General features: G+C 40.7%; 1 protein-coding gene across 19 annotated transcripts in view; it reads right to left on the bottom strand.

Moving 5' to 3' along the window:
• The window catches only part of CEP170 (centrosomal protein 170), an 83700-nt gene that overhangs the window by 18602 nt on the left and 42701 nt on the right, over positions 1 to 22397 (bottom strand). For 7 of the 19 annotated variants that reach the window (XM_081124001.1, XM_081124014.1, XM_081124015.1 and 4 more), the window contains exons 9-12: positions 19518 to 20161; positions 8809 to 8958; positions 6070 to 6196; positions 1871 to 3700 (exon numbers count right to left, since the gene is read on the bottom strand). In XM_081124001.1, the coding sequence (XP_080980127.1) occupies positions 1871 to 3700; positions 6070 to 6196; positions 8809 to 8958; positions 19518 to 20161 (2751 nt within the window). The remainder of the gene's footprint in view (positions 1 to 1870; positions 3701 to 6069; positions 6197 to 8808; positions 8959 to 19517; positions 20162 to 22397) is intronic. The other 12 variants (XM_081124006.1, XM_081124005.1, XM_081124010.1 and 9 more) reach the window with 4 other exon arrangements.

Raw genomic sequence — 22397 nt, 5'->3', positions numbered from 1 at the left:
CTTAAATGAATAACCCTTCTAGCTATTAAAGTCCATGATTTTAATTACTTAATATACTGCAAACCCCACATCTCAATTTGCCCTAGAGAATTTCTGTAAGCAATTCAAGGTATTTTTGGACATAGAAGACTGCATGTTTATCGAGTTCTGTGTTCAAAGAAGCCAAAATGCAACTCATCTTTAAAGATGTATATTTAATGACAGCTTAAAGCCATCTCTTAGACTTGCTCAAGTCATCACATTTGGTCTGCATCTCAAATAAGCCCCTGAAATTAAACGCAGGAATATCATCAGACCACTCATGTGTTAAGAGCTAGACAACCAGGGCAGGAGGAAGAGGTGTTCTGTGCAACTGGGTACCACACAGCTTATGTTACAGCCTATGTTAGGACAGAAGAGTACTTAAACGTGGTTATGACCTTACAGACGAGGTGACAAAGCACACAACCGAAGACATTTTATCAGAGGACACCCCACAGAATGCAGCACAAAGGAAATGTGAGTTGAGGAGGAAGAGCCACAAGGAACACCAGAGTAACACTGAGTAAACATAAATCGAGAGATAGTAGTAGTTTTAAAACACTTGGCAATAAATCTATGAACCGCCCACCAAAGCTTGAAGTGTGGAAGCAGGAGGATGGGGGTAATGGGGAAAAGGCAGCTGTTCTTTTTGGAACCATGATTACATGCCATCTCTCTTGAGCCTACACACGTTCCTACCATCATCAGCGCACCCTCGACTAGGACAGAGATGGAAAGGTGAGTGGAGTGGAGAAAGCAGCAGAGAAGGGGAGTAACAAGGGAAAACACTGCCCTATGCAAAGCAAGCTCTGTTCGTTTTGGGTCTTGCAGGCCCTGCTGTGCAGGTGTAGAAATAAAAAGAAAAGTCTGCGTACCGACTCTCCCATCATGCTAACCTGGGACTTGGGGCTCACCGAGATGCTTGCTGACTGAGGACAGTGAACCCTCAGGTGCTAACAGCTGGTTCCCCCCACTGGCCTTTTCAGCCACACCCATGTTCGGGGCTGATTATGAAGTAACAAGACCATGTCTACAGGACACACACAAATATCTCAGTGCCGAAGGAATCATGGGTATTTTCTCAGGCTTTAGCTCTCAATATGAAGTACAGAAAGACAGATATAAGTAGTTTTTGTAAAGGCTACTACTGATGACAACTAATTACTACAGTTAAATGCTATGACAGTTCCTTGTGACATGATGCTCAGAACCTGTACAATTTCTATAGCCCAGTGTGACCATGTGCTTAGGGACTGCCTCACGAATCCATCTTCTTCCACTGAAATAAATCAAGGGTTAGTTTCACCTGCCCAACCGTCAACAGATCTAACTTTTTAAAGTACAAGTAAGCTATATCAGACATTTCAGAATAGGAAAAAAAAGAGTAAAATATCGATTACTTAGCGCTGAGAGGAGTAATACAAGGTACACTGCTTTTCTTCCGGTTCATAAGGGCTTTGGATTAGGTGAGGATACTGGAAAGTTAAACATATGCTTTTAGGAGCACAATGTTAATTCCTATTATCTAAACCAAATAATTCCTCATCTAATTTTGACAAATCCAGATATCTCACCAATTAGACAATTAAATCTCCTAAATCAGTTCAGAATACCTCTCATTTTGAAAGCACTATTTTATTCCAGGATATTGATTGGAAGTGTATATAACTTCTGAATTTTCTATTTACTAAGCTAAATAAAATAATTTTTATAGGAAAGGATCCTCTAAAGAGGAAGCTTTCTGTTGAATATTTTGGGAAGCAACACTGGAGATGTAATTTTTTTAAAAAGGAGCTCCAAAACAGAAAATAAATATGCTAGTATTATAAGAAGTCTGGATCCAATTTACCTGAAGGCGAGCCATGCGTTGAGGTCATACTTTTGACCTTGGAGTCCGAGAGACGAGAGATACTGTTGGCTCTAATTCGGGGAGAAAATTTATCGGAAGGTACTAGTCTGGCTCCACTCCTGATGATGGCTTCTGCGGTCCGAGAAGAGGCACTACTTCGAGAGATGGTGGCCTCGGAGTCACTGCGCGCGGACAGCGAGCCCAGCCGCGCTCTCCGAGGCTGCGCCAACAAATCAATCCTGGAGATGCTGCGCCTCCCCGTGGGGGGTTTCGATGTCGAGCTGGTCGTGGACACCTCGGAGGCGACGGACGCGCGGTCAGCGTCGGCCAGCTCGCTGTCCGAGGCCTCGCCGAGGCGCGCGCGGCGCAGGAGCGAGGTCCTGGTGGGCCGCGGCCGAGGGAGCGTGGTGGACTTGCCGGGCGCGCCGGGCGCCGCCGGGGAGGCCTTGGCCTTGGCGCCCCTGCTGCCCTCGGGCTTGGCGGGCGCGTGCTCCTCGGCCGAGGTCAGCGGAGTCCTCCCGTGAGGTTTGCAGGAGTAGGTTTCCTGATCTGACGACAGGATGTCGGAGATGGCGGAGTGGGGCACGCTGGAGGTCTGGTCGTCGTCTGTCAGGTCTACCGAGGGCTGCCGGATCCTGCCGCCCGACTGCGCAAACTTGCGCCCGTCCGCCCGCGAGGCTGCGTCTGCCGATCGGCCTTTTGTCTTCTTGTCGATTTTCTCCCGAGCACCAGAGGCCGACTTGGCAACATCTTTGGAAGGGGAGCCGGAGGAACACCTGTCTTTGTAGAGGCTGGTGAAGCTCTTCCGCTTCTGGGTGGACTTCCTTTCCGTTTCGCCCGTGACCAGGCTGATGGTGCTCGCAGTGTCCACGTCGGACTCCGGGGAGATGGAGTTGTCTCTGTTGTAACTGGGAGTATCGGGGCCTTCGTCGGTTTTATTATCCTCGCGCAGCTTAGCTTCCAGAAAAGCCATTACTGCTTCTGTGTCTTTGAGGATCAGGGTTGTGTCCATACTGGAGTCAGCATCCATGGAGTCGCTTCTGTCGCGCAGTCTGCCGGCAGGTGCCAAGGCCAAGGAAGGGGGTGTAGATGAAGTCTGTTTGTTTATATGGGGAATGAGCTCTATGGGGATGTTGGGGCTGGGCTTCTCTATAGTGAAGCTTCCTTGTCGCACCAGTGGCTTGGAGGACTCCTTCTTGTCGCCGCCCTTTGAAGGGTGGGTTTTCAGAATTTCCTCGGCTTTCCTTCGCTTGCCCTCGCTTGGGGCCACCCTTTCTCCTTTGCTTGCAGAATGTCCTGGTACTCTATCCTGAGGCTGTGACTCCTGTCTCAAAGCTTCCTCCCTACTCCTCTCTGCCGGCCCTGACGCATTTTTAGAAGACAATTTAGTAGGTGTCCACTGTGCCTGCTCCTTTGGCTCTTGTTGCTGGATTTTGGCTAATGCTTGTTTAACCAAAGAAGCTTCCTTGTCGGGTTCACTTTTCTCCTTCCCAGGAGAAGAGCTGCCGAGGTGCAGGGGGCCTTTACCATCTCCACCAGTTTTCGGGGTCTCCCCATTTAGCGCCCTGCTCCCTCTATTCAGAGCTCTGTCGGTGTCCTGCTTATCCTTCTGGTAGCCCTGTGCAGGGGTCTCTTTCTCCTGGAGCTCCGTGTCTTGCTTTTCCCCTATCTCTGACCTCGGTGTCACAGCTTTTGCTCTGGAGCTCTCCAGGGGCTTTTCCTCGTGTGGAAGCTGGGGAAGGGTCCGTCTCCTCCTCTCCCCATGACTAGTCAAGGACGTCACGGAGCCAGTGCCTCTCACGGAAATGCCAGATTCACTTAAGTCTGCATCTGCCAAATAAAACCACAAAGCAGAAATTAGGGCCAAAACTAAAAACAAAACCAACAGCATGTTACACTAGGTTTTGAAGAGTGAGTTCAGAAATGGCTTAAGTGTAAAAGAAAACTTTGACGAAATAAGTCAGCATTGTGACAGAGTGGTTTAAAAAGCAAGTACAATGCCAAGTGCACAAATGGGCACATTACTGAGAGGAGAGTCAGCAGAGTAAACTGTATAAGATGAAAATGAGGGTCGTCTGATCTGAAACCTCCATCTGCTGCCTCTTCGTCTTTCAACGTGCTCCTTGGAAGCTCACCGTGTTCACTGTCACTTATCCCATCCTCTAAGGTTTGCTCTAACTAGCAGATTACAGAATTGCATAGAGAATGCCTAATAACACTGCTTACTGCTATACTTTCACTGACATAGGAAAGAGTAATATACCTAGTATTTAAGAAGCATTATCATCTACCTGAAAGAATGAGTTGGATTTCGTAAGTAAAACAGAAAATGCAGGCCTTTAACAAGGTTTCTGGAAATAAAATCCAAAGTTGATTAAAAGAATTTTTTAAGTTATAAATGTGAAAAAGGGTTATAGGACTTGTCATAATTTTACAAATGGAGGGATTTGAAATTATGGTCTATAATATTTGAAATTATATTAAAGCCTCACAGAGAAATATATGATCATTTCCTTTTTTTCAAATAAGCAGAAGCCAGTGAGAAAATATGTACATTAATGTTTCCACGTGAGAGAATTTGAGAATACTTAAGGAGGATTTTCCTGAATAAATGGAATATTTTCCTGAGAAAAGGGATACATCTTTCAGAGAAATATAAATTCACACATAAAGCATCCTAATCTTTTGAAGCTAAGTGGGAAAAAGATGCTAGATACAGCTTCTGGAGGTCTTTTTTTCCCCTTTACAATTCTAACATCTTAGCTTAAATTTCACAGCAATGCAATGACTATGATGTAAGAAAATGTTAAACTTACGGATTTAATTTTAATTTAGCAATTTGTCATATATTATTTTGTTATGTCTTATCTCCTTGCTATCTGAGGCATCTAAAACGTAGTAGCTATTTTATCTGTTTATATTTTTCTACCATTTCTCACACTGGATAAATGTTTAACAAGAACACTTTAGATTTAAGTGGATTGATCAGCTTATCTAAATAAATTCACTTAGAACATGAAGTGGGAATGAGATACTGGAGGCCACGTGGTCTACTGTTTCTTATAACGAGGTAGAATTTTGCTTTCCACAGCTAATACTTAATAATTTTATAGTGGATTCTATCTGTAAATGTACCTAGCTCCTCTGTCTGGTCTGTTTCCCAAATACGGCCTAGTTTCTGTGAACCAACCTGCAAACCACTGTCTTTCCAAACATTTTTGGTAATATGATCAATTCCTTTTGTAATTTCTGACTCATAAAGGATACAGCTTTTCTAGTACATTGTCGTGTATCTTGCTCAAACAATTGCTGACTAATGTTTACAAAATCTCTAAACCAGATTTTTGGGGTGTCACAAGTCAGAGACAAAATAAACTTCTATTTCCATTTCTAAGGATAACAACATTAATACAGAGAAAAAGCCACATGCAAATTCTCTTTGAGGGCTTTTTAAAATTAAGAATGTGATGAACTGAATCTAATATCATTAAGAGGCATATAATTGTTTTAAAAATTATTTTACTTCTTGGAAATATAATTAAAAGGTAATAAAAATCACATTACAAAGATTTGCAAAAGACGCAGTAAGTAAATTATGTATTAAGTAAATTATGTTTTATTGCTGTATGGCACAAAGTAGCATTTAAATACTTATATATTAATGAATGGGATAATTTGGAACTGTGTTAGTCTTTTTAATTTTCACATTATATAAATTTGTGTACATTATGTGCTTCTTCTACAAATTATCTCTATCGTCAATATGAGTTAATTTTTTTTTATTCCTATTATTTTTTAAAATCCTCACCTGAGGATATTTTTTCCATTGCTTTTCAGAGAGAGTAGGAGGGGGAGAGAGAGGAGAGAGAAAGAAGCATCAATTTGAGAGACACATCAATTAGTTGCTGCCTGAATGCACCCAGACCAGGCCAGGGATTGAGCCTGCAACAGAGGTATGTGCCCTCGGCCGGAAACGAACCTGGGACCCTTCAGTCTGCAGGCCAACACTCTAACCACTGAACCACACCAGCTAGGGCAGTGTGAGTTAATTTGAATGATTTCCATGCTAGTGAAATTAAAATGATATGGGTAGTATAAGCATGAGCATATGGGAGTATGTTTATTTAAGTTCACTTTACTTCCCACTCTGAAGATTTAGCTTGCTTCTGAAAACTGACACACACACACAGAGCAAATACCATTCTCTAAAGGAACAGATGCAGACAATTCCATTAGCCTTTCTTCTTGATCGTGCCTTGTATGGTTGGCAGCCAAACTGGCCCACTGTGAAACCCAACGCTTGCTTCCAGATGAAGACGTGCCTTCCTAAGAGACAAAGGGAAGATAACAAAACAATGCAGTCTGGTCAGACCTGACTCATGAAAGAGAATTCCAGTTAGTCACAGCGACCTGTCGTACAAAGCAATATTTACCCTCATATTCCTATATTATCACGTATTAAATTTCCTTATACTAGAAAATGAAGATTGTCTAGGTATCCCTTTTAACTGCAACATTTTATTATTACTGTGAATGCAGTATAATTCAACTGATTCAAGACTAACAGTGGTACTAAAATACACTCTTGGAGCGTAACATTTACTGCTGCTGGATAAACTCAGGTGGATTATCATAGCTCTGTGGATCTAACTGGAGTTAGTTCTAGTCCATTCTCCGGAACAGGGAATCTCTCAAGGTCTAGTCCCAAGTTGTTCTCTAGCCCTCTCAACATTTCTAGGAATCGGATTGGTTCCAGAGTCTCAAGAAGTATTAAACCTGTTGGTCATGTCTTCAGGGATTTCAAAAACAAACCTAAAGCCTGACACTGCTTCCTGTAACACTTTCATATTTTCAGAAAGAGCTAGAAATTACTCAACCTTTAAGAATTTTTCTATAACTGATCTGAACCTACACCTGCCCATGCCTAGATTTGTTCTTAAGGCAAGTGCTCTTTGAACTCTTACAGTCAAGTGTGCAATGGACCTTAATTCATGAAACGGTCCCACAGATTTATGGATATACAATCGTAATTCTTAAGACCAACGCCATCTGGGCATTTAACCTGGAAGAACTAGGGAGAGTAGAAAACATGGTTTCCCCACTAAAATTCTAAGCCAAGGCCTCATATCGCAACCGGAATGACAACTAAGGAACAGAAAGCTATGCCTGAAAATATATTTTAAGTTATTCAAAACAACATTTTATTAAAAGTGTCAGATTTACTGTAGTAATATATGGTTTCAAAAATAATATGTTAAGATAGTAAGTATACATAATAACATACATACAATGAAGCCTAAGGAATTCTTGCTGAATCCCTGAATTCCCTTTCGAGATTCCGCGGTAACTGCCCATAGGTCTGGTACTGAAAGAAGTACCGCAGCCATTCGCATCATGCTAGCATACCCAGAATACAGTGGGTTTCATAGGAGCACACTCATGTAGAACCATCCTGTAAAAAATGTTCTAATGGCCTGGTTAGGCGACGCCTTCCAGGGCAGGTCTATATGAGGCTATACACAAATCTGACTTGGCCTGGGCTGAGGGGACAGGCAAAAGAAGGGAGAGCCTATTGAAGTTCACATTCGCCAGAACCCTGCCTGATGAATCAGAATATGAAAACATTGCCTCAAATAAGTACTGCTTGCTTTCAATAAGTAAATTAAGCATCTTGTAAAACAGAAACCAGAATAAAAAACTCTAAGATCAAGGGGGCGGGGGGAACACTAAAGTACAATAATGGCTTTGACAGTTTTCAGGAAATGGCAGACTATAAAGGGACCATTTTAACATGTTGGTATATTTACCTGTTTATAAAAATATTTTATTTATACTTCATACAAATGTAACTATATTTTGTTTTATTTATACCTTAAGATTTTATTTATATTTTATTTACTTACCATTTGTGTATTTTAAATTAACTCATTTCCTGAGAGGCAGTCTAGCATAGTGAGCAAGAGAGTACGTCAAGAAATCAAGGCTGCTTAAAGTTCAAATTCTAGCTTCACTACGTACTAGTTTTAAGACCCTGGACAAGTTAATTACTACATACTTCAGTTCCTCTTTTGTGAAACGGTACACAGAAAGCTTCCATTGAATGTTAGCTCTTATTATCTGAATACATTATAATTAATCAGTACTTCTCAGTTACATGCATTTTTTTAGATTTCTTTTGACACATGAGAGTGGAATGAAATTTTAAGATCGTTTCCAATAAGGGAATAAACATTTGTTAAGTGTATAAATCTCAGGCAACTACTATGCTGAGTGCTTTATATACCTCATTAAACCCTCAGTAAACAGGTTTTATTAAAAATACCATTTGTAGAGATGAGAGAGCTGAAGACAAGAGAGGGGGAAGTGACTGAGTCAAAGGCACGCTGCTAGATGAGGCGGTTCTGGGATTTGAACTCCAGTCTTCCTGGCTCTGTGGCACCATCCTGACTCTGTAGCCACCTTCACCAAGCCACCCTCGGCTAATTTCCCATCATTCTAATTACACTCGGCTGCCCTGCAGCGGCACCACCTGGGTTTATAAGTTGTGTCTATCAGGCACCACCTCGCATGTTTCCTGGAGGGATAGGTCTTTCCATTCTGAATCCATGACCCCCTGGAAAGTATAAGCAGTGTGTGCTTTTTGCTTTATCTTACAATGCCAAATAGAGCACTGAGCATATAACTCATCAACTGCTTACTGAAAGTTAACTCTTCCCCTCACTGACCAAAGAATATTCATTTGAAAGAACACAGTAACAGAAACTGAAACGGAGTTACTGCAAAACGGCCTTAGGCTTTCATCAGAAACAAGTAATTTGGGAGAATTTCATTTTTGGAAGTGCTTTACAAGGGGGCATATCAATAACTTAATACATTACAAATGATGGAAATTCCCATGTGTGTATGTAAGAAGTGAAATATGAGGAAGAGACGGATACCTCGGAGTTGTGAAACCCAGGTGTGCTCAGTGGTTTTCTTTCTTCCATCATTACTGCAGCGGAATTGAGAGCCCAGTCTTTTATCAGATCTCTATGCTTTTCATTGATAATAGGCCTATTATAATCCTGATTGTCATCTACTCCAAACACCTAGGAGGAGAGAATCATTTTATAAATGAAAAGTGAGATTAATATGGGAATGTTATCAGTAACTTCAGAGGCAAAGAAAGATATTCTAGATTAATTTCAATAACGAGAGGAAACTTGTTCCATGGCAAGGTAACATCCGAGTGGAGTGAAAGCTGGAGAGGGAACAGGGCAGTGGCAGCTCACGGACGTGTAACTATCCTTTCTTAATTTAGAAAACGTACTGTTTGATGAGAAATATTCAGATGTTACATTTCATTTGTTAGAAGGTGTCAGTAATGTTAAACACTGTGATAAGACAGAGTTAAAAAGCTACCAGTTCAGTTCGTTTTCAGTTTCTCTCTTTGCTCTATTATTTCTGAGAAGCATGCTGGGAAACTGTAAGTTACAACTGACTTTTATGTTCCTTCCCTAACACATGTTTAACATTTACATACATAAGTTAAATTTATACATATAACTAAGTTCCCAAACAACAGATTTTATTGTATGATCTTCGTATAGGGTACAGCATGGTTCTCAAACTATATTCACTTAAAAACCACTCAAAGGCCTTTGTCTGAAATGCAGATTTCTGGGTCCACTCACACAGATTAGCATTTGGAATAAGCAGATTGCCTCTGGTGGACACTTTTCAAATATTCTAAGTACTGAGACCTGCAATCATGTTCTTTTAAGGGCAGGACCTAAGTCTTGCTCATTGCCTGATCTTGAGTAATAATAGGCCCTGATTTTGCCAATGAGACTGAAGAACTGTTAACTACATAAACTTTAACACCCATAGTCTCTACTTTGTTCTCAATGCTTATTACTTACAGATATTAGGTGTGGCTCTGATGATTACAAGCAAGAAAAAAAATCACGTGTTTGAATTAACACTTTGTACAAAGGAGCTTCAGGACATTACCAAAGAGACTTCATTTTGTTGAAAAAGGGAAAAATACCTTTGTTTAAACTATTTTCTAGAAAACTTTGTAATGGTCATACAATACAGCTACCTGACAAATTCTCAAGTCCAGAATTTAGAAAGGCAGATGTCAGATTTTCCAAATAACTAAAACTTGGGAATTTTACCACTAGATGGCCTTATTTCCTAACATCTAATTCAAATATAATTATAGTTTTCAAGAATTACGATTTAATAGTCTCTTGAATACTCAGTATTGAAATTACCTTTGCTTTAAGAGCAAACTAACTCAGGGTGGTGAACACACAATACAATATACAGATGATGTTTAGAGAATTGTACACCTGAAACCTATATAATTTTATTAACCAATGTCACCCCAATAAATTCAATAAAAAAGGAGCAAGTTGTATATTATTAAATTTAAATCCAATCGGAATTTTAATAACACATGGAAGCACATATACAGAAGGGACACACCTGCTCCATTTTGCTAAACATCAGAACTAATAAGTTTAACAAAAACAAGCAGGAAAAATACTAAATATACTTTTCTATGTGCTCCGCCTTTAATCCCACTTTAACAGAAGGCAAAAGAGAGCTACTCAAGTTATCTGTGATAGTCTTAAAATTTAAAAATTTCTAACTCAAGTCACTGAACTCCAAGTTTACTGGTTTATCTCCTTATTTTTATAATTACAACTAGAAAACAATAGGATTCAAGTTTGAAAGTAGAAGACAAAATAACCACGTGTGATGTTACTTGCACGCTGTACCTCTCTGGCATATTCATTTACAAATTACCTTGATTTTCTGATTTGCTGGTACTGAGTTCCAATCCAACTCAAAATGGACTTCCAAACCCTGACTTTCTCAAACATCTAAGTGCCAACAGTTGTAAATAAAATATAAAAAAATCTCTCCAAATCACTTCTGACTCCATTTTGAAATGGTAACAGGGGAAAAGGCATCAACACAAAGAAGTAATGCTTTTAGGAAGGGGAGCTGAAGTTGGAGAGTGCTCAGATGACCTTCTACAGATTCCCTTTAAAGCATTAGAGACTCTACACATACATCTATCAGAGAAGTAACATGTATTTCTTTTCCAGACAAATGATAGAGTCTGAAGTACTACTGCATGGGGAAAGAAGCCTTCGAAGTTCATCCCTACATTTTCTATATAGTGCTTTGAAAAACTAATATAGCAACGACCAGCTGGCTTGAAATCTGTATCATCGTTTTTGTGTGTAGGTACAAAAGCAGCCACTTGTGACAACTTTCACGAGAAAGCAAAGAGAACATAAAAAGCTTCTGTCTACATGCATTCAAGGTCTTATAGTTTTCACATTTAAAAAAGTCCATATATTATGCCATATGATCTAATAGTTGGACAGAACTTGAGCTGCTCAAAGCGGAGACCAAGTCTGCTAGATTTTCTCATCTTTTCATTCTAGAATTTATCCCTAGGTGATTTCAGCCGCTTCCAAGGCTTCATTTCAACTTCCAACTATAGATAGCTGGTCACCTGTCTGTCACCTCTCCTCCTAGATGGCCCAGAGGGGTTTCAAATGCAGTATTAACACAGGCTCATGACTCTCTCCTCTTCCCGACCCTGACATAGGCTCAGTCAAACCCCAACTTGATATAGTACAAAACCTGGGGTTTTCATTCAGCTAGGGACTGTTTAGCCCAGAAGTCTATAGTGGGGAGAGGTCAGGTACTATCTAATTTTTATGCTTCCTCTCGAACAGAAGCCTCCACCCCAAGTTTGTGAGTCAGTTTCTAACTTTTCCAGGTGGGAGCAAAAGGAAGGAGGAGTGGTGCGGGAGTAGAACATTTCTTTCTGAACTTGTACCCTCTGAACTCCTGAGGCCTGATAGATATTTAAAGAGTAAATGAAATAACACTTATCTTAGGAGTAGGGAGTGGCTCTCCTGTGCTCTCTCCTATAGCTCCCTTGAGTCAAGTAGATGCATCTCTGTTTTGGAGAGTGATCTGTGACCCTTACTATAGCCTCTAGGTTTAGGGTAAGACGACAGTACCTCCCTCACCAACCCACTCCAAGAATCATGGAACATGTTCTCGGTCTTTCCCTCTGAACATGTGCATGTGAGATCTGGCATCTTACTTTGGGATTTCACATCTATGATTGAGAGGTTACTCTAAACAATGTTAACCAAAAAAGACTGATATGAAAAAATGTTCTCTACCAGTTCAAATCCATAGTAGAGGTTCCCATAGCCTATGAAAATCAATTGGCACATAATTACTTTAAAAACTATGGAGAATTCTAGCCACTGATGTCAGAAAACAAAACTAGAATGATTTAATAGAGGAGAATGTTTTTAAATTTGTAATTTTCCATGAAATATTAAAATCACTTAAAAAAAATCAGAATTCAGTGGAATACATGGTTCGGAATGTTTAACACAGGATTTGTATAACATTTGTAATCAACCTTTAAATGTAAAATTTAGACAAAATTGTTAGGGGAAAAAAGCTCAGAATGGAGGTAGGAGAGAGATTTTATAAGTTATCATGGCATAGAGATGTTCATAGCAGAATGCTATTCATAACAGTCAAGAGGTGGAAACAACCCAAGTGTTGATCGACAAATGAGTGAATAAATATATCCACACAACAGTCCATTAGTCACAAAAATGCATGAAGTTCTGATACATGCCACATCATGGATGAGCCTTGAAAACACTATGGTGAGTGAAAGCAGCCAGGCACAAAAGGCCTCTACTGTAGGATTCTGCTTCTATGAAAAGTCCACAATAAACAAATCCTTAGACACAGAAAGTGGATCAGAGGCTGCCAGGGCCTGAGGGAGGGACGGGTGGGAAGTGATTGCTTAATGGGTATGAGGTTTCTTTTGGGGTGGTTAAAATGTCCTGGAATTCTATACTGCAGATGATTGCACAACTTTGTGAATGTACTAAAAGCCACCGAATTGGACACTTAAGTGGCTAAAATGGTGAACGTTATGTGAATTTTACCTCAATTTTTTAAAAAAGGCACTATCTGGCTTTGTTGTCCCTTCTTACCTCTGTCTGGATAAAAACATGCTCTCCAAGTGTTTGCCCTCTCCCTAGGTCTACCCTGTGTCCTTGATTCCTCCTAGTCCTTAGGAGTCTTATATCCAGTCTCTCCCTTTCCCATCACTGTCTAGCATTCTTTTTCTGTTAGACTCTCCTTTCACATTTTCAAATTATGCTCAAATCTAATCCAATGTTTCTATAGTGAAAATATCCAAATTCTCTCCTCTTTATGGCTCATTTCCTTGTCACACATTCCTTCCTTTCATCCCTGAAGTCTGGCTGCTCATGTATGACCATCTTGCCCCTGTTCCATGCCAAGAAGATTTTTATGTGCTAAGTCATCAGTGAGGCATTGCTAGGAACTCAATGGTATCTCTAGTCTTCCACTAATCAAGGCAATTCTTCTGAAACTTACACCTTTCTTCTGACACATCCTATATGCTTTTTCACCTTCCATACTATTCGAAGCTAAGCTTATACAAGGTTTTAAACCATACATTTAACAAGTTACTTTAGGATCAAGACAGAAACTAGTTTCAGCACATAAGAATACAGGAAAACCTGTTTGTGGAGGCCTGGTGGGATCTGACCAATCTATAAATTCATCAAAATAAATTAGCTAATACAGAACTAACCACATACATATATATATTGACAACAATGAAAAAGTACATCAAATCAAAATTTCCTTCTCAGTCATTCAAAAGATACTGTGTGTCAAAAGAAAAAAATACCGAGTACCTACTATATGCCAGGCACTGTTCTGGGTACAAAAAATACAGAAGTGATCAAGACAAATAAGATCTTTCTAGAAAGGACAGACAAGGAAATGATCCAGCTAGTGGTGAGTTCCATAAAGAAAATAAAACACAGCAATCTGATGGAGACCTGCAAGGTAAATGCTGGGGTACTGCAGACAGGTGGTTAGAGAACGCCTTGGAAAGCAACTATGAGAAGGAGCTAGGCACACAAAGCACAAGGAAGGGCTGGCGAGCCTGAGGGCACAGTCCGTGAAGGCCTCTTAAGCAGGAAACGCAATATGATTTCACATAGGAATAGAGAAAGGGAAATGGGGGTGAAACTATTAAACCTTAAGCTTCTGACTGGGGAAAGGTGAGGGTTCCCCTGTGAAGCTTTGGGAATTAACAGAGCAGGAAAGAGTCATCTACACCTACTAAGGACATGGAGGTGCTAAGTAGGGGAGGGGAGCATCAATCAGAGTGGCCCAAAGTAAATTATCCTGATAAAAAAAATTTTAAATTGTTCACTGAAAAGGGCACAAGAAAAAAGATTAGTATTAAGAGAAAGAAAAACCAAGCTGCCAGAATTTACATTTTCCAAACCACTATCTGCTTTGGCCCACTCAGATTATTGCTGGATTGCCAGGAAGCAGAGAAAATATTAAGCCCCACTTGAAAAGATGCCTGTTAACCAGGTCCTCTCTTACTGTTCAGGCTCTTATCTGAGCTCCTGGCCCTTCAGTCCCACACATAACTGATTTTGTCTGAATGGGCGTGGGAGGGGCTGCTTTCCTCTGGGTTCTGACAGGCACTGTCCATCCAGATTCTGACTCTGGTTTATCATGGCTTTCCTGGCTCTAACTTGGATCTGGTCTAAAATCTCACTGTAAACTTCAGGATTTGGAACATCCCCACCCCAGCACTGACTTTCCTTGGGCTGCTGACTCACTGCGGTAGATGTTCCTTTATTCTGTGTCTCTGGTCCTGGAGTCTGCCCTACAAGCTGCTGCTACGGATCCAGCATGGAGAGACAGCAGGGCTCCACGAGGGAAGAGAGTATGCTAGTGACAGGCTTTCTGGGCGAAAATGCAGCCACAACGGACAGGAATCAAATCTCAGCATGGGAAAAGTACCTGGCAGAATTGCTTTATGGTATGAAATTTATGCAAAGCAGAAATACTTTTGTTCCCCAAAGGACAGAGCCTTGGGCCCTCTACAATGACTTTTTTTTCCCTTGTTCATTTAAAATTTAGCTTTCTGTCTCACTGTAAGTTTTTCCTCATTTAGCTCAGGAGGCTGGGAAGTAGCTCTGAGAACAGTCTCCCACTCCCTCAGCAGAGCCTGTTCAGGTAGAAGGGGGGAGAGGAAACTGGCTCTACTGATGCTATGACGGCTTCTCTAGATGTAACGGGTCTAAGAAGGCAGGGCTGCGGAGACTATTACTACTGTGGGAGGTAATTACCTTTCATCCAGGTAGCCAACAGCACTCTCTTACAGCGCCTCTCCATGTAAGCTTAGATGTAAAACTTAAGAGGTCTTTATAAATAACAGGCATCTGTGTTAATACTGTAAGAGGTAAAATTTGAGGACAATGCATAAAATAAGATTACCTACCGACAAACAGAGCACAGAAATATAAACCAAAATGCTATAATCCCATAACCTGGGGGTAGGGGAAGGGATCTCTCACTACCATTTAACGACGACCAGCACAGAAAGAAAACAAAGATGTGACATCTCAACTTGGTCGTCTCTTTAAAGGGATCCATTTAAACTGTATGCAACTTCTTCCAAGTTAAGATGCTAATGCACGTTCTGCTTATCTTCTTGAGACGCAGGAATACAATGTGCTTTGGGGGAAACGGAAAAGGCCTTCTGCGCTCATCATACTTGACGTCAGTGTATTACGTGATGCTGTTGCTCACTTGCTCCTTTTTGATTCTGCTTTTGGTTCCGAGATGCTTTCTCCTGTTCTTCTGTTTGATCTTTTTCAGGCTCCTTTGTACATCCTGATTCCTTTGTCCACCAGTGTTGGTGTTGCCAAGAAGTTCATACTTTCTCTCCTCTCACGCTATACATTCTTTCTAGGTGAACTCATCCACTATTTTGCATTCAGCTGCTCTCTAATAATTCCCAAATCAGTATTTCAGCCCAGACCTCTCCCCTAAGATTCAGACGTTTATATTCAACTGACTGTTGAACGTGTCAGCAGCTTTCTAATTGCCTTCTCTGCTTCTGGCTTTTCCAATTTTCAATTCATTCTTCACATCTCTGACAGTCAACAGATGGCCACTGCCCTACTTAAAAGTTTCCAATGCCTCCCCACTGCCTTCAGCATTAAAAAACCTGGAGTCCTTACTATACTACACAAGAGCCTTCAAAATCTAGTCCAATCTCATCTCTCTAAAAGTAACCCTGGGCCTCTGAACAAGTCCCCCAGCCTCCCGTGCCTCTGAACATGTGGCAACATATGGAAAACCCTATGCAACCATGCCTGTTATGGGATTAATTCCACCTGTTTCAAATGAGCTCAGTTGGCAATTCAATTCCATTTTTACTGAGAACGTATAAATGCCAGGCACTAGCAGTCATGCAGTTTATATTCGTGTGTGTGTGTGTGTGTGTGTGAGAGAGAGGAGGAGAGGGAGAGAGAGAGAGAGAGAGAGAGAGAGAGAGAAGAGGGAGTGAACAGGTAAATAAATAAATAGGAAACTATCAAGTAGGGATAAAGCTCATGATTGAAACAAAACAAGCTGATTTGACAGTGACTAGAAAGATTTCCTTAACCGCACAGCTAAAGACTTCTCTTTAGGCGGAAGGCACGTTTAACTTGGCATATACTCTTGGAAGCTACTAGTGCCCTTCCTCCAACAGCTCATATATCTCGAAGCATCCATCATACTATTTTCAATTCATGCTTTTACTTGCAGAGTTCATTTCTCGAAGGGAAGAGCTCTGTCTCGTCCATTCAAATCTCTCCTAACACAATGCCTGGCATGCAGCTGATGTTAATCGCTAAATCAATCAATCAATCAATCAATCAATGGGACAAACCAGCTCTCGCCAGAAGGAGACTACATAAAAGTTTTCAGGACCAGACAACGATTAAATTGAGATGGACAGAGCCGATGGCCCCAGCGTCCTTCCCACACCAACTTCAGAGGGAGAGGCAGTGGATGGCAGGCCTCACTCAGCGAGTGGACATGATGGCCGTACTTACTGCTCCTGGAGCTCCTGCGCCTCCATCTGGCTCTTCTTGGGCTCTGTTTTCTCCACACCCACAGGTTAGGTCACCTTTTCAGACACCTGGTTCCTGCTTCCCTGCCTTTGTTGCCCTGGGATCTGACGTCAGTTGGCCTGAATTTGCCTTCTAGATTTAACCAAGGCTACGAGAACCTCGGCTTTTTCTTTGATCTTCGCCAGCTAATGGGGTGACTCTTTATCCCTAATACTGCGGTCTCAGCTTTGTTTTCTGGTTCACACAAACTGAGGATGACTGGGAATTACCTACTCAGTCACACAGCACCAGGACTCCCTTAAATAAATCCTGCTTCAAATCTTGGTTTTCTCTGTTCATAGTGTGACCCTATAATTTGTCATTGACACTGAGACTTGCCCTGGCGGCTGTGGCTAAGTTGGTTGGGTGTCGTCCTGTGCACCAAAAGGTCATTGGTTTGATCCCTGGTCAGGACACAGGCCCCCCAGTAGGGGGCATGCAGGAGGCAGCCAATCGATGTTGCTCACCCACTCTCCCAAATCAATAAAAACATATTAAAAAAAAAGACAGAAACTCTTTTTGAGAAGAAAAAAAAAATGCTCTGATAATTACAGACAGCAAGTAGACACTGGGTTTGGCGGTCACCCTCCAGCCAGCAGTTTCTAAAGGGTCCAGCTGCAATAAGGACTTCTTTCCTGGCTCCCTGCTACTCTGGCCAGGCTGCTCCCTTGCACTAGAACCTCCACTTGGGCCTCAGATTTGACCCTTTCGGTGCTGGAAGAACTTTCCAGGATTATCAGTGGCTCGTGTAAAGATTCCTATGTAGGGAGTCCTAGTAAGGGTAATAACATAGCTAACACTGATAGACCTCGTATTATTAAAAAGAGGGGCATTGTGAAAAGGATTTTATATACTTTACTGAATTATTTTTATAACCTAGTGAAAGTTCTTCGATTTTAGAGCAAAAAGAAACAGAGGCTTAAAGATGTTAGTTTACTCAAGGGCTTACATCTAGTACATGTAGAGTTTATATTTAATCCCAGATCCACCTGCCTGCAAGTGTGCATGTTATTAAATACTGTGATATAATCCCTCACTAAAGTATCTTTTAACATGGAAAATATGGATCACTATAATAAAACATCCATAAACCAAACAAAGACATAAAATTGATATTAATCTGAATTTTAAAACTTCTTACCATTCTCTTTTTTTCAAAACCTATTCTTTTATTTTCCATTTGACAGTATTTTAAATGGCAATGTACTTGTTCTCAATAAAGGGAAAATTATGAACTTTAAAATAATCGGGAAGAAATGTCATTATCAATTCCCAATGATGAAAATAAGTCAAAATCCCCACGAGTCATTTTCTGTACTAACATTGTGTCCTTAAACTTCCTTTAATCTAATCATAGAGCTCACTCGATTCATCTGTTTCTTACTTGCTGTACCTCGCTTATTAACAACTATCATAACATTGTTTGCATAACATCTGGTTCCTAGACTAATGGGTCTCCATCTCAATAGTAAAAAATACAAAGCATGTGCTCCTCAATAAATGTATGTTTAGAAATTATATACCTGTTCCAGTGTACCTAGAGAACCCGCTCTAAACTGGAAATAAAAACTATGACATTAAAAGTGAACCTAAGAGCTAATAATCTTCCTGTATCCCAAAGGGATTATCTTGTCTATTCCCTGAAGGACCACTCTATAAACTCACCATTTAAACTAGTGCCCCTCATGTTAATGCACTTGCGAACCACCTGGAGCTCTTGCTCTCAGAGCACGTTCTGGCTCAGTACGTGCAGGACGTGCAGGACGTGCAGGATGGGCCTGAGAGTCTGTATTTCTAACAAGCTCTCGAGTGATGCTAATGCTGTTCACAGGCTGAGTAACAAGAACTTAAACAAGAGATCAAGCTTTAGCCAATCTTAGGTTGCTGTTTTCCAGGGAGTAAAATAAAGTCAACTTTCCATCACCATGAGCAAAATTAAGAAAAACCACTTTTTAAACCATACAACAATCACTATACAGATTAACCAATGACATCGGAACAGATCTGAAATGTAAACAGTCATCAGGACTGGGCATAGGCTCGCTAAACTCAAAGTATCATGAACAAGCTGATTTTGTTTCCATACATTCTTCTATCACCAAAGACAGAAGTGAACAGAAATTAAGAACATAAGAACAAAATTGATTTAAAACATGTATTTTCACCTGCTCCCAACAAGAAATAGGCAGGAAACCTATGATTGACTGACTGCTGTCAGCTAACACTTATGTTTATATTAACAGAGTCATAGCAATCTGTTGTCTGTTTGTTAGTTTTTAAATAAGTGCAAAGTGAGAGTGGCCAAAGAAAGAATGCTGCTTTAAAATCCTGTCTTAAATTTATGCGACTTTAATACGTCCCAACACTTGAAGTGTACAGGACTTGATCTGTGAAACGCAGGCAAGTTCAGAACATAAGCAGAATAAAATCAGAAAGCATTTTGTTTCATCGCCAGTCTCGCAGTCCCCTAACGAATCCTAAAGTGCCAACGCCACTGACCGCATGAGGACATCTCATGCTGACTCTCCGACAGTTGCCGACAGCCAAAGCCACCCCACGAAAACTAAGAGCACGCCCACATTGCCCTTATTTACCTTGTCAATCATCTGTCTTGCTTCCATTTCCTCACTGTTGGGGTTCTCTAACTCAATGGTATAAGTACCCTTGTCACTTTGGTCATCATCATTATCCTTTCCAGGAGTAGCAGAAGGAGCTTGATTTTTTAACATTTTATCCATGTCCTGGCTTGGTCTGTGCCCAAGACTCCCTGAACTTCTTAACAAGGCAGTTTGTAGGAAGGGGATTGGCACCGAAGGCTCCTCTGATTTCTGTTTTAACAATTTCCCATGTGGGACACCATGCCCCCCTCTGTGATGCGCAGAGCTAGTCTGTAAAGACAAAGAAACCACTTTGGCATCTGCCGTTGGAGATTTTGGTTTTGCAAGTTTTGTATGTGGTGCTGAGTAAGCAGCTTCCTCACATAAGATTCCCGCACTCTGGGTAAAAGAATAGGACCTTCTTTTTCTGGGGTTGTCTTCATCAAAGAATGCAATCATAAAAGCGGTTTGACTTACAACAGTCTGGTCTGGATGCTTGTCAGTGGCCTGGGCCTTCTGCAGCTTTTTCTGCTCTGAATGGTGGCGCCGTAAGTGTTCCTCGAGAGTCGCACGTTTGCTACAGCGCCTGTGAGCCCCAGCATTTTCGGAATCGCTCTGTGTACCATCATCATGTTTGTTTCCTGGACACAAAAAAGAAACAGCATAATAGAGAAGGAAACACTCCCATGTAGAAAGTAAGAGGGCTACACACAAGTGCCATTTGTTTTGCCCCCTTCGCCTTTCCAATCCAAAGTCATATGTTCTTTCCAGTAACAGGCTCTGCAAACTTCCCTCAAATGCAATGCTTCCATTCAAATTTTATCAACCAACAATGAGGTCCTTTATAAACAACTGAAAAGGACTGTCTTTCTCCAAATTTTAACTTTAAAATGATGCATCAGTGCCTTAACAGATAAGCAACGCTGTATCGTCCATGATAGTCTGTATTCCTACCTTTAAAACTTATACTTTATTTAAGCAATAAAAATTTGTTTCTCCCATTAGAGAGGAAGAGACAGAAAAGGGACGAGTCCACTGAAATGCTTATCATTACACAGGAAAAGAGAATGCCATGAAAGTGTGATGAATCTTATCCTTCGATGATATACACTACAGTTTTATAGTTACTGTACAATTGTTTACAAACATCTTTCTGGCTACCAGAATGTCTGAAAATCTGCATTTGCGCTCTAAACTCTTGTAGCTTCAAAGAGTTAATAAAGCACGCTAAAAGACTTATCTATAAAATCCTATATAAGTCTGAGCAAACATCTCCTGGGAAAATGACATGGTGCTAAATATAAGCATATAAAAATCAATTTGCACCACGAAATGTTAGAGTCAAGTTAGAATATATTTGAATTTTGAAGTATCAGCTTTCTAAGAGGTTTTTTGCTACCCTTCATAGTTGTATTAGGGATTCAATGTAAAACTTGTATGAAAATACTGGATTGTTCACTGATTTAGAATGCTCAGTATCTAAATAAGAACATTACAATAGTCAAATAATTATTCTATTGTTATAGCATAAAACTATTAGAAAATCAAGAGTTATTCTAAGTGTGTTCAAGATTGAATCATAAATGAGGCTTAAATGAGGGCTTCTTCACAAGAAAGCTATAAATGAACCTTGTCAACCAGTTGCATTCATTCTAGGGATGCTGGGCCTAAGTCTGATTTAAACATTTTTAAATTTATTAATTTTTAATATTAAGCTATACATTTTAATCTGAACACTTGCTGAATAATGTGGCATCGAAGAAGATGAAGATCAGAACTGAAAGACTTGGAGGCTGGGAGGGGTGACAATGCACATGTCCCAGGAAAAAGTTGAGTTTTAATATTCATGGTCTTGTTCTAATAAATTGAGAGGTTACAAGAGAGTTAGCTGTAAAACTGTGGTATAGGAAAGGGGTGAGAAGACTCGGAAGAAAGGAAGATGGAGCACACACCCAAGGGCAATGCTTTGGAAAACAGGCAAGGGAAGCAAAGGGGGTTCACAAGAGGGAGCACTCCCAGCACAGGGATGGTGGGCAATATAAACCTCAGATACAACAACAAATCTGAAATTTTCTGCAAATTAGTAACTATTCAAAATGCAATCTGAAAAGGAAAAAAACCACATATCTGTTTAATTAACAGGTAATTAGGCTAGGACTTAGGGAGAGCAGATAGAATGCAAAACCAAAAAAACACACCACTATTTCAAATACAAAAGTAATTAAAAACAGGACCTTTTACAACCTATTTCATTGTTGCATTGGACATACTGAAAAGAAATCAGTTTGTAAAAGCTGGATATAACTAAACTCCAATATTTCCTCCATAATAAGTGCAAATAACCAATATCGCACACACACAACATGAAAACACCATTTTTACAGAATTTAGTTCTTGTACCAACATGTAAAATTTGGCACTTGTAAGTGGTGTCAGGTTCTTTCAGTACCTTCTCTTTAAGTTTAGCCTGGTCGATGTGGATCAGAGGTTGAGCATCGGCCCATGAACCAAGAGGTCACTGGTTAGATTGCCAGTCAGGGCACATGCCAGGCTGCAGGCTCCATCCCCAGTAAGGGGCGTGCAGGAGGCAGCTGATCGATGATGTTTCTCATCGATGTTTCTCTCTCTCTATCCCTCTGCCTTCCTCTCTCTAAAAATCAATAGAAACACTTAAAAAATTCTACTTTAATTTGTAAGTTAGCCATTCCTTTTTGGGAAAATGTATTATTTCTTCCTGCATTTCTCAGTGTCACGCAAGGTGAGACACCTGATCAGAACTGCAACTGCTGTTTTCACTCAACAAAAAACCCCCTAGGAAGCTCTCCTCCCCGTTTCTTTCTTTCTGTTGCCTATTGTGAACCATGCCTACCTAAGCTG

This window comes from Miniopterus schreibersii, assembly GCF_964146895.1.
Source record: "Miniopterus schreibersii genome assembly, chromosome: 21".
In the NCBI taxonomy this organism is placed as follows: domain Eukaryota; kingdom Metazoa; phylum Chordata; class Mammalia; order Chiroptera; family Miniopteridae; genus Miniopterus; species Miniopterus schreibersii.
The sequence above is the reverse complement of the archived record's forward strand: the minus strand, read 5'-3'. Positions and strand labels throughout refer to the sequence as shown.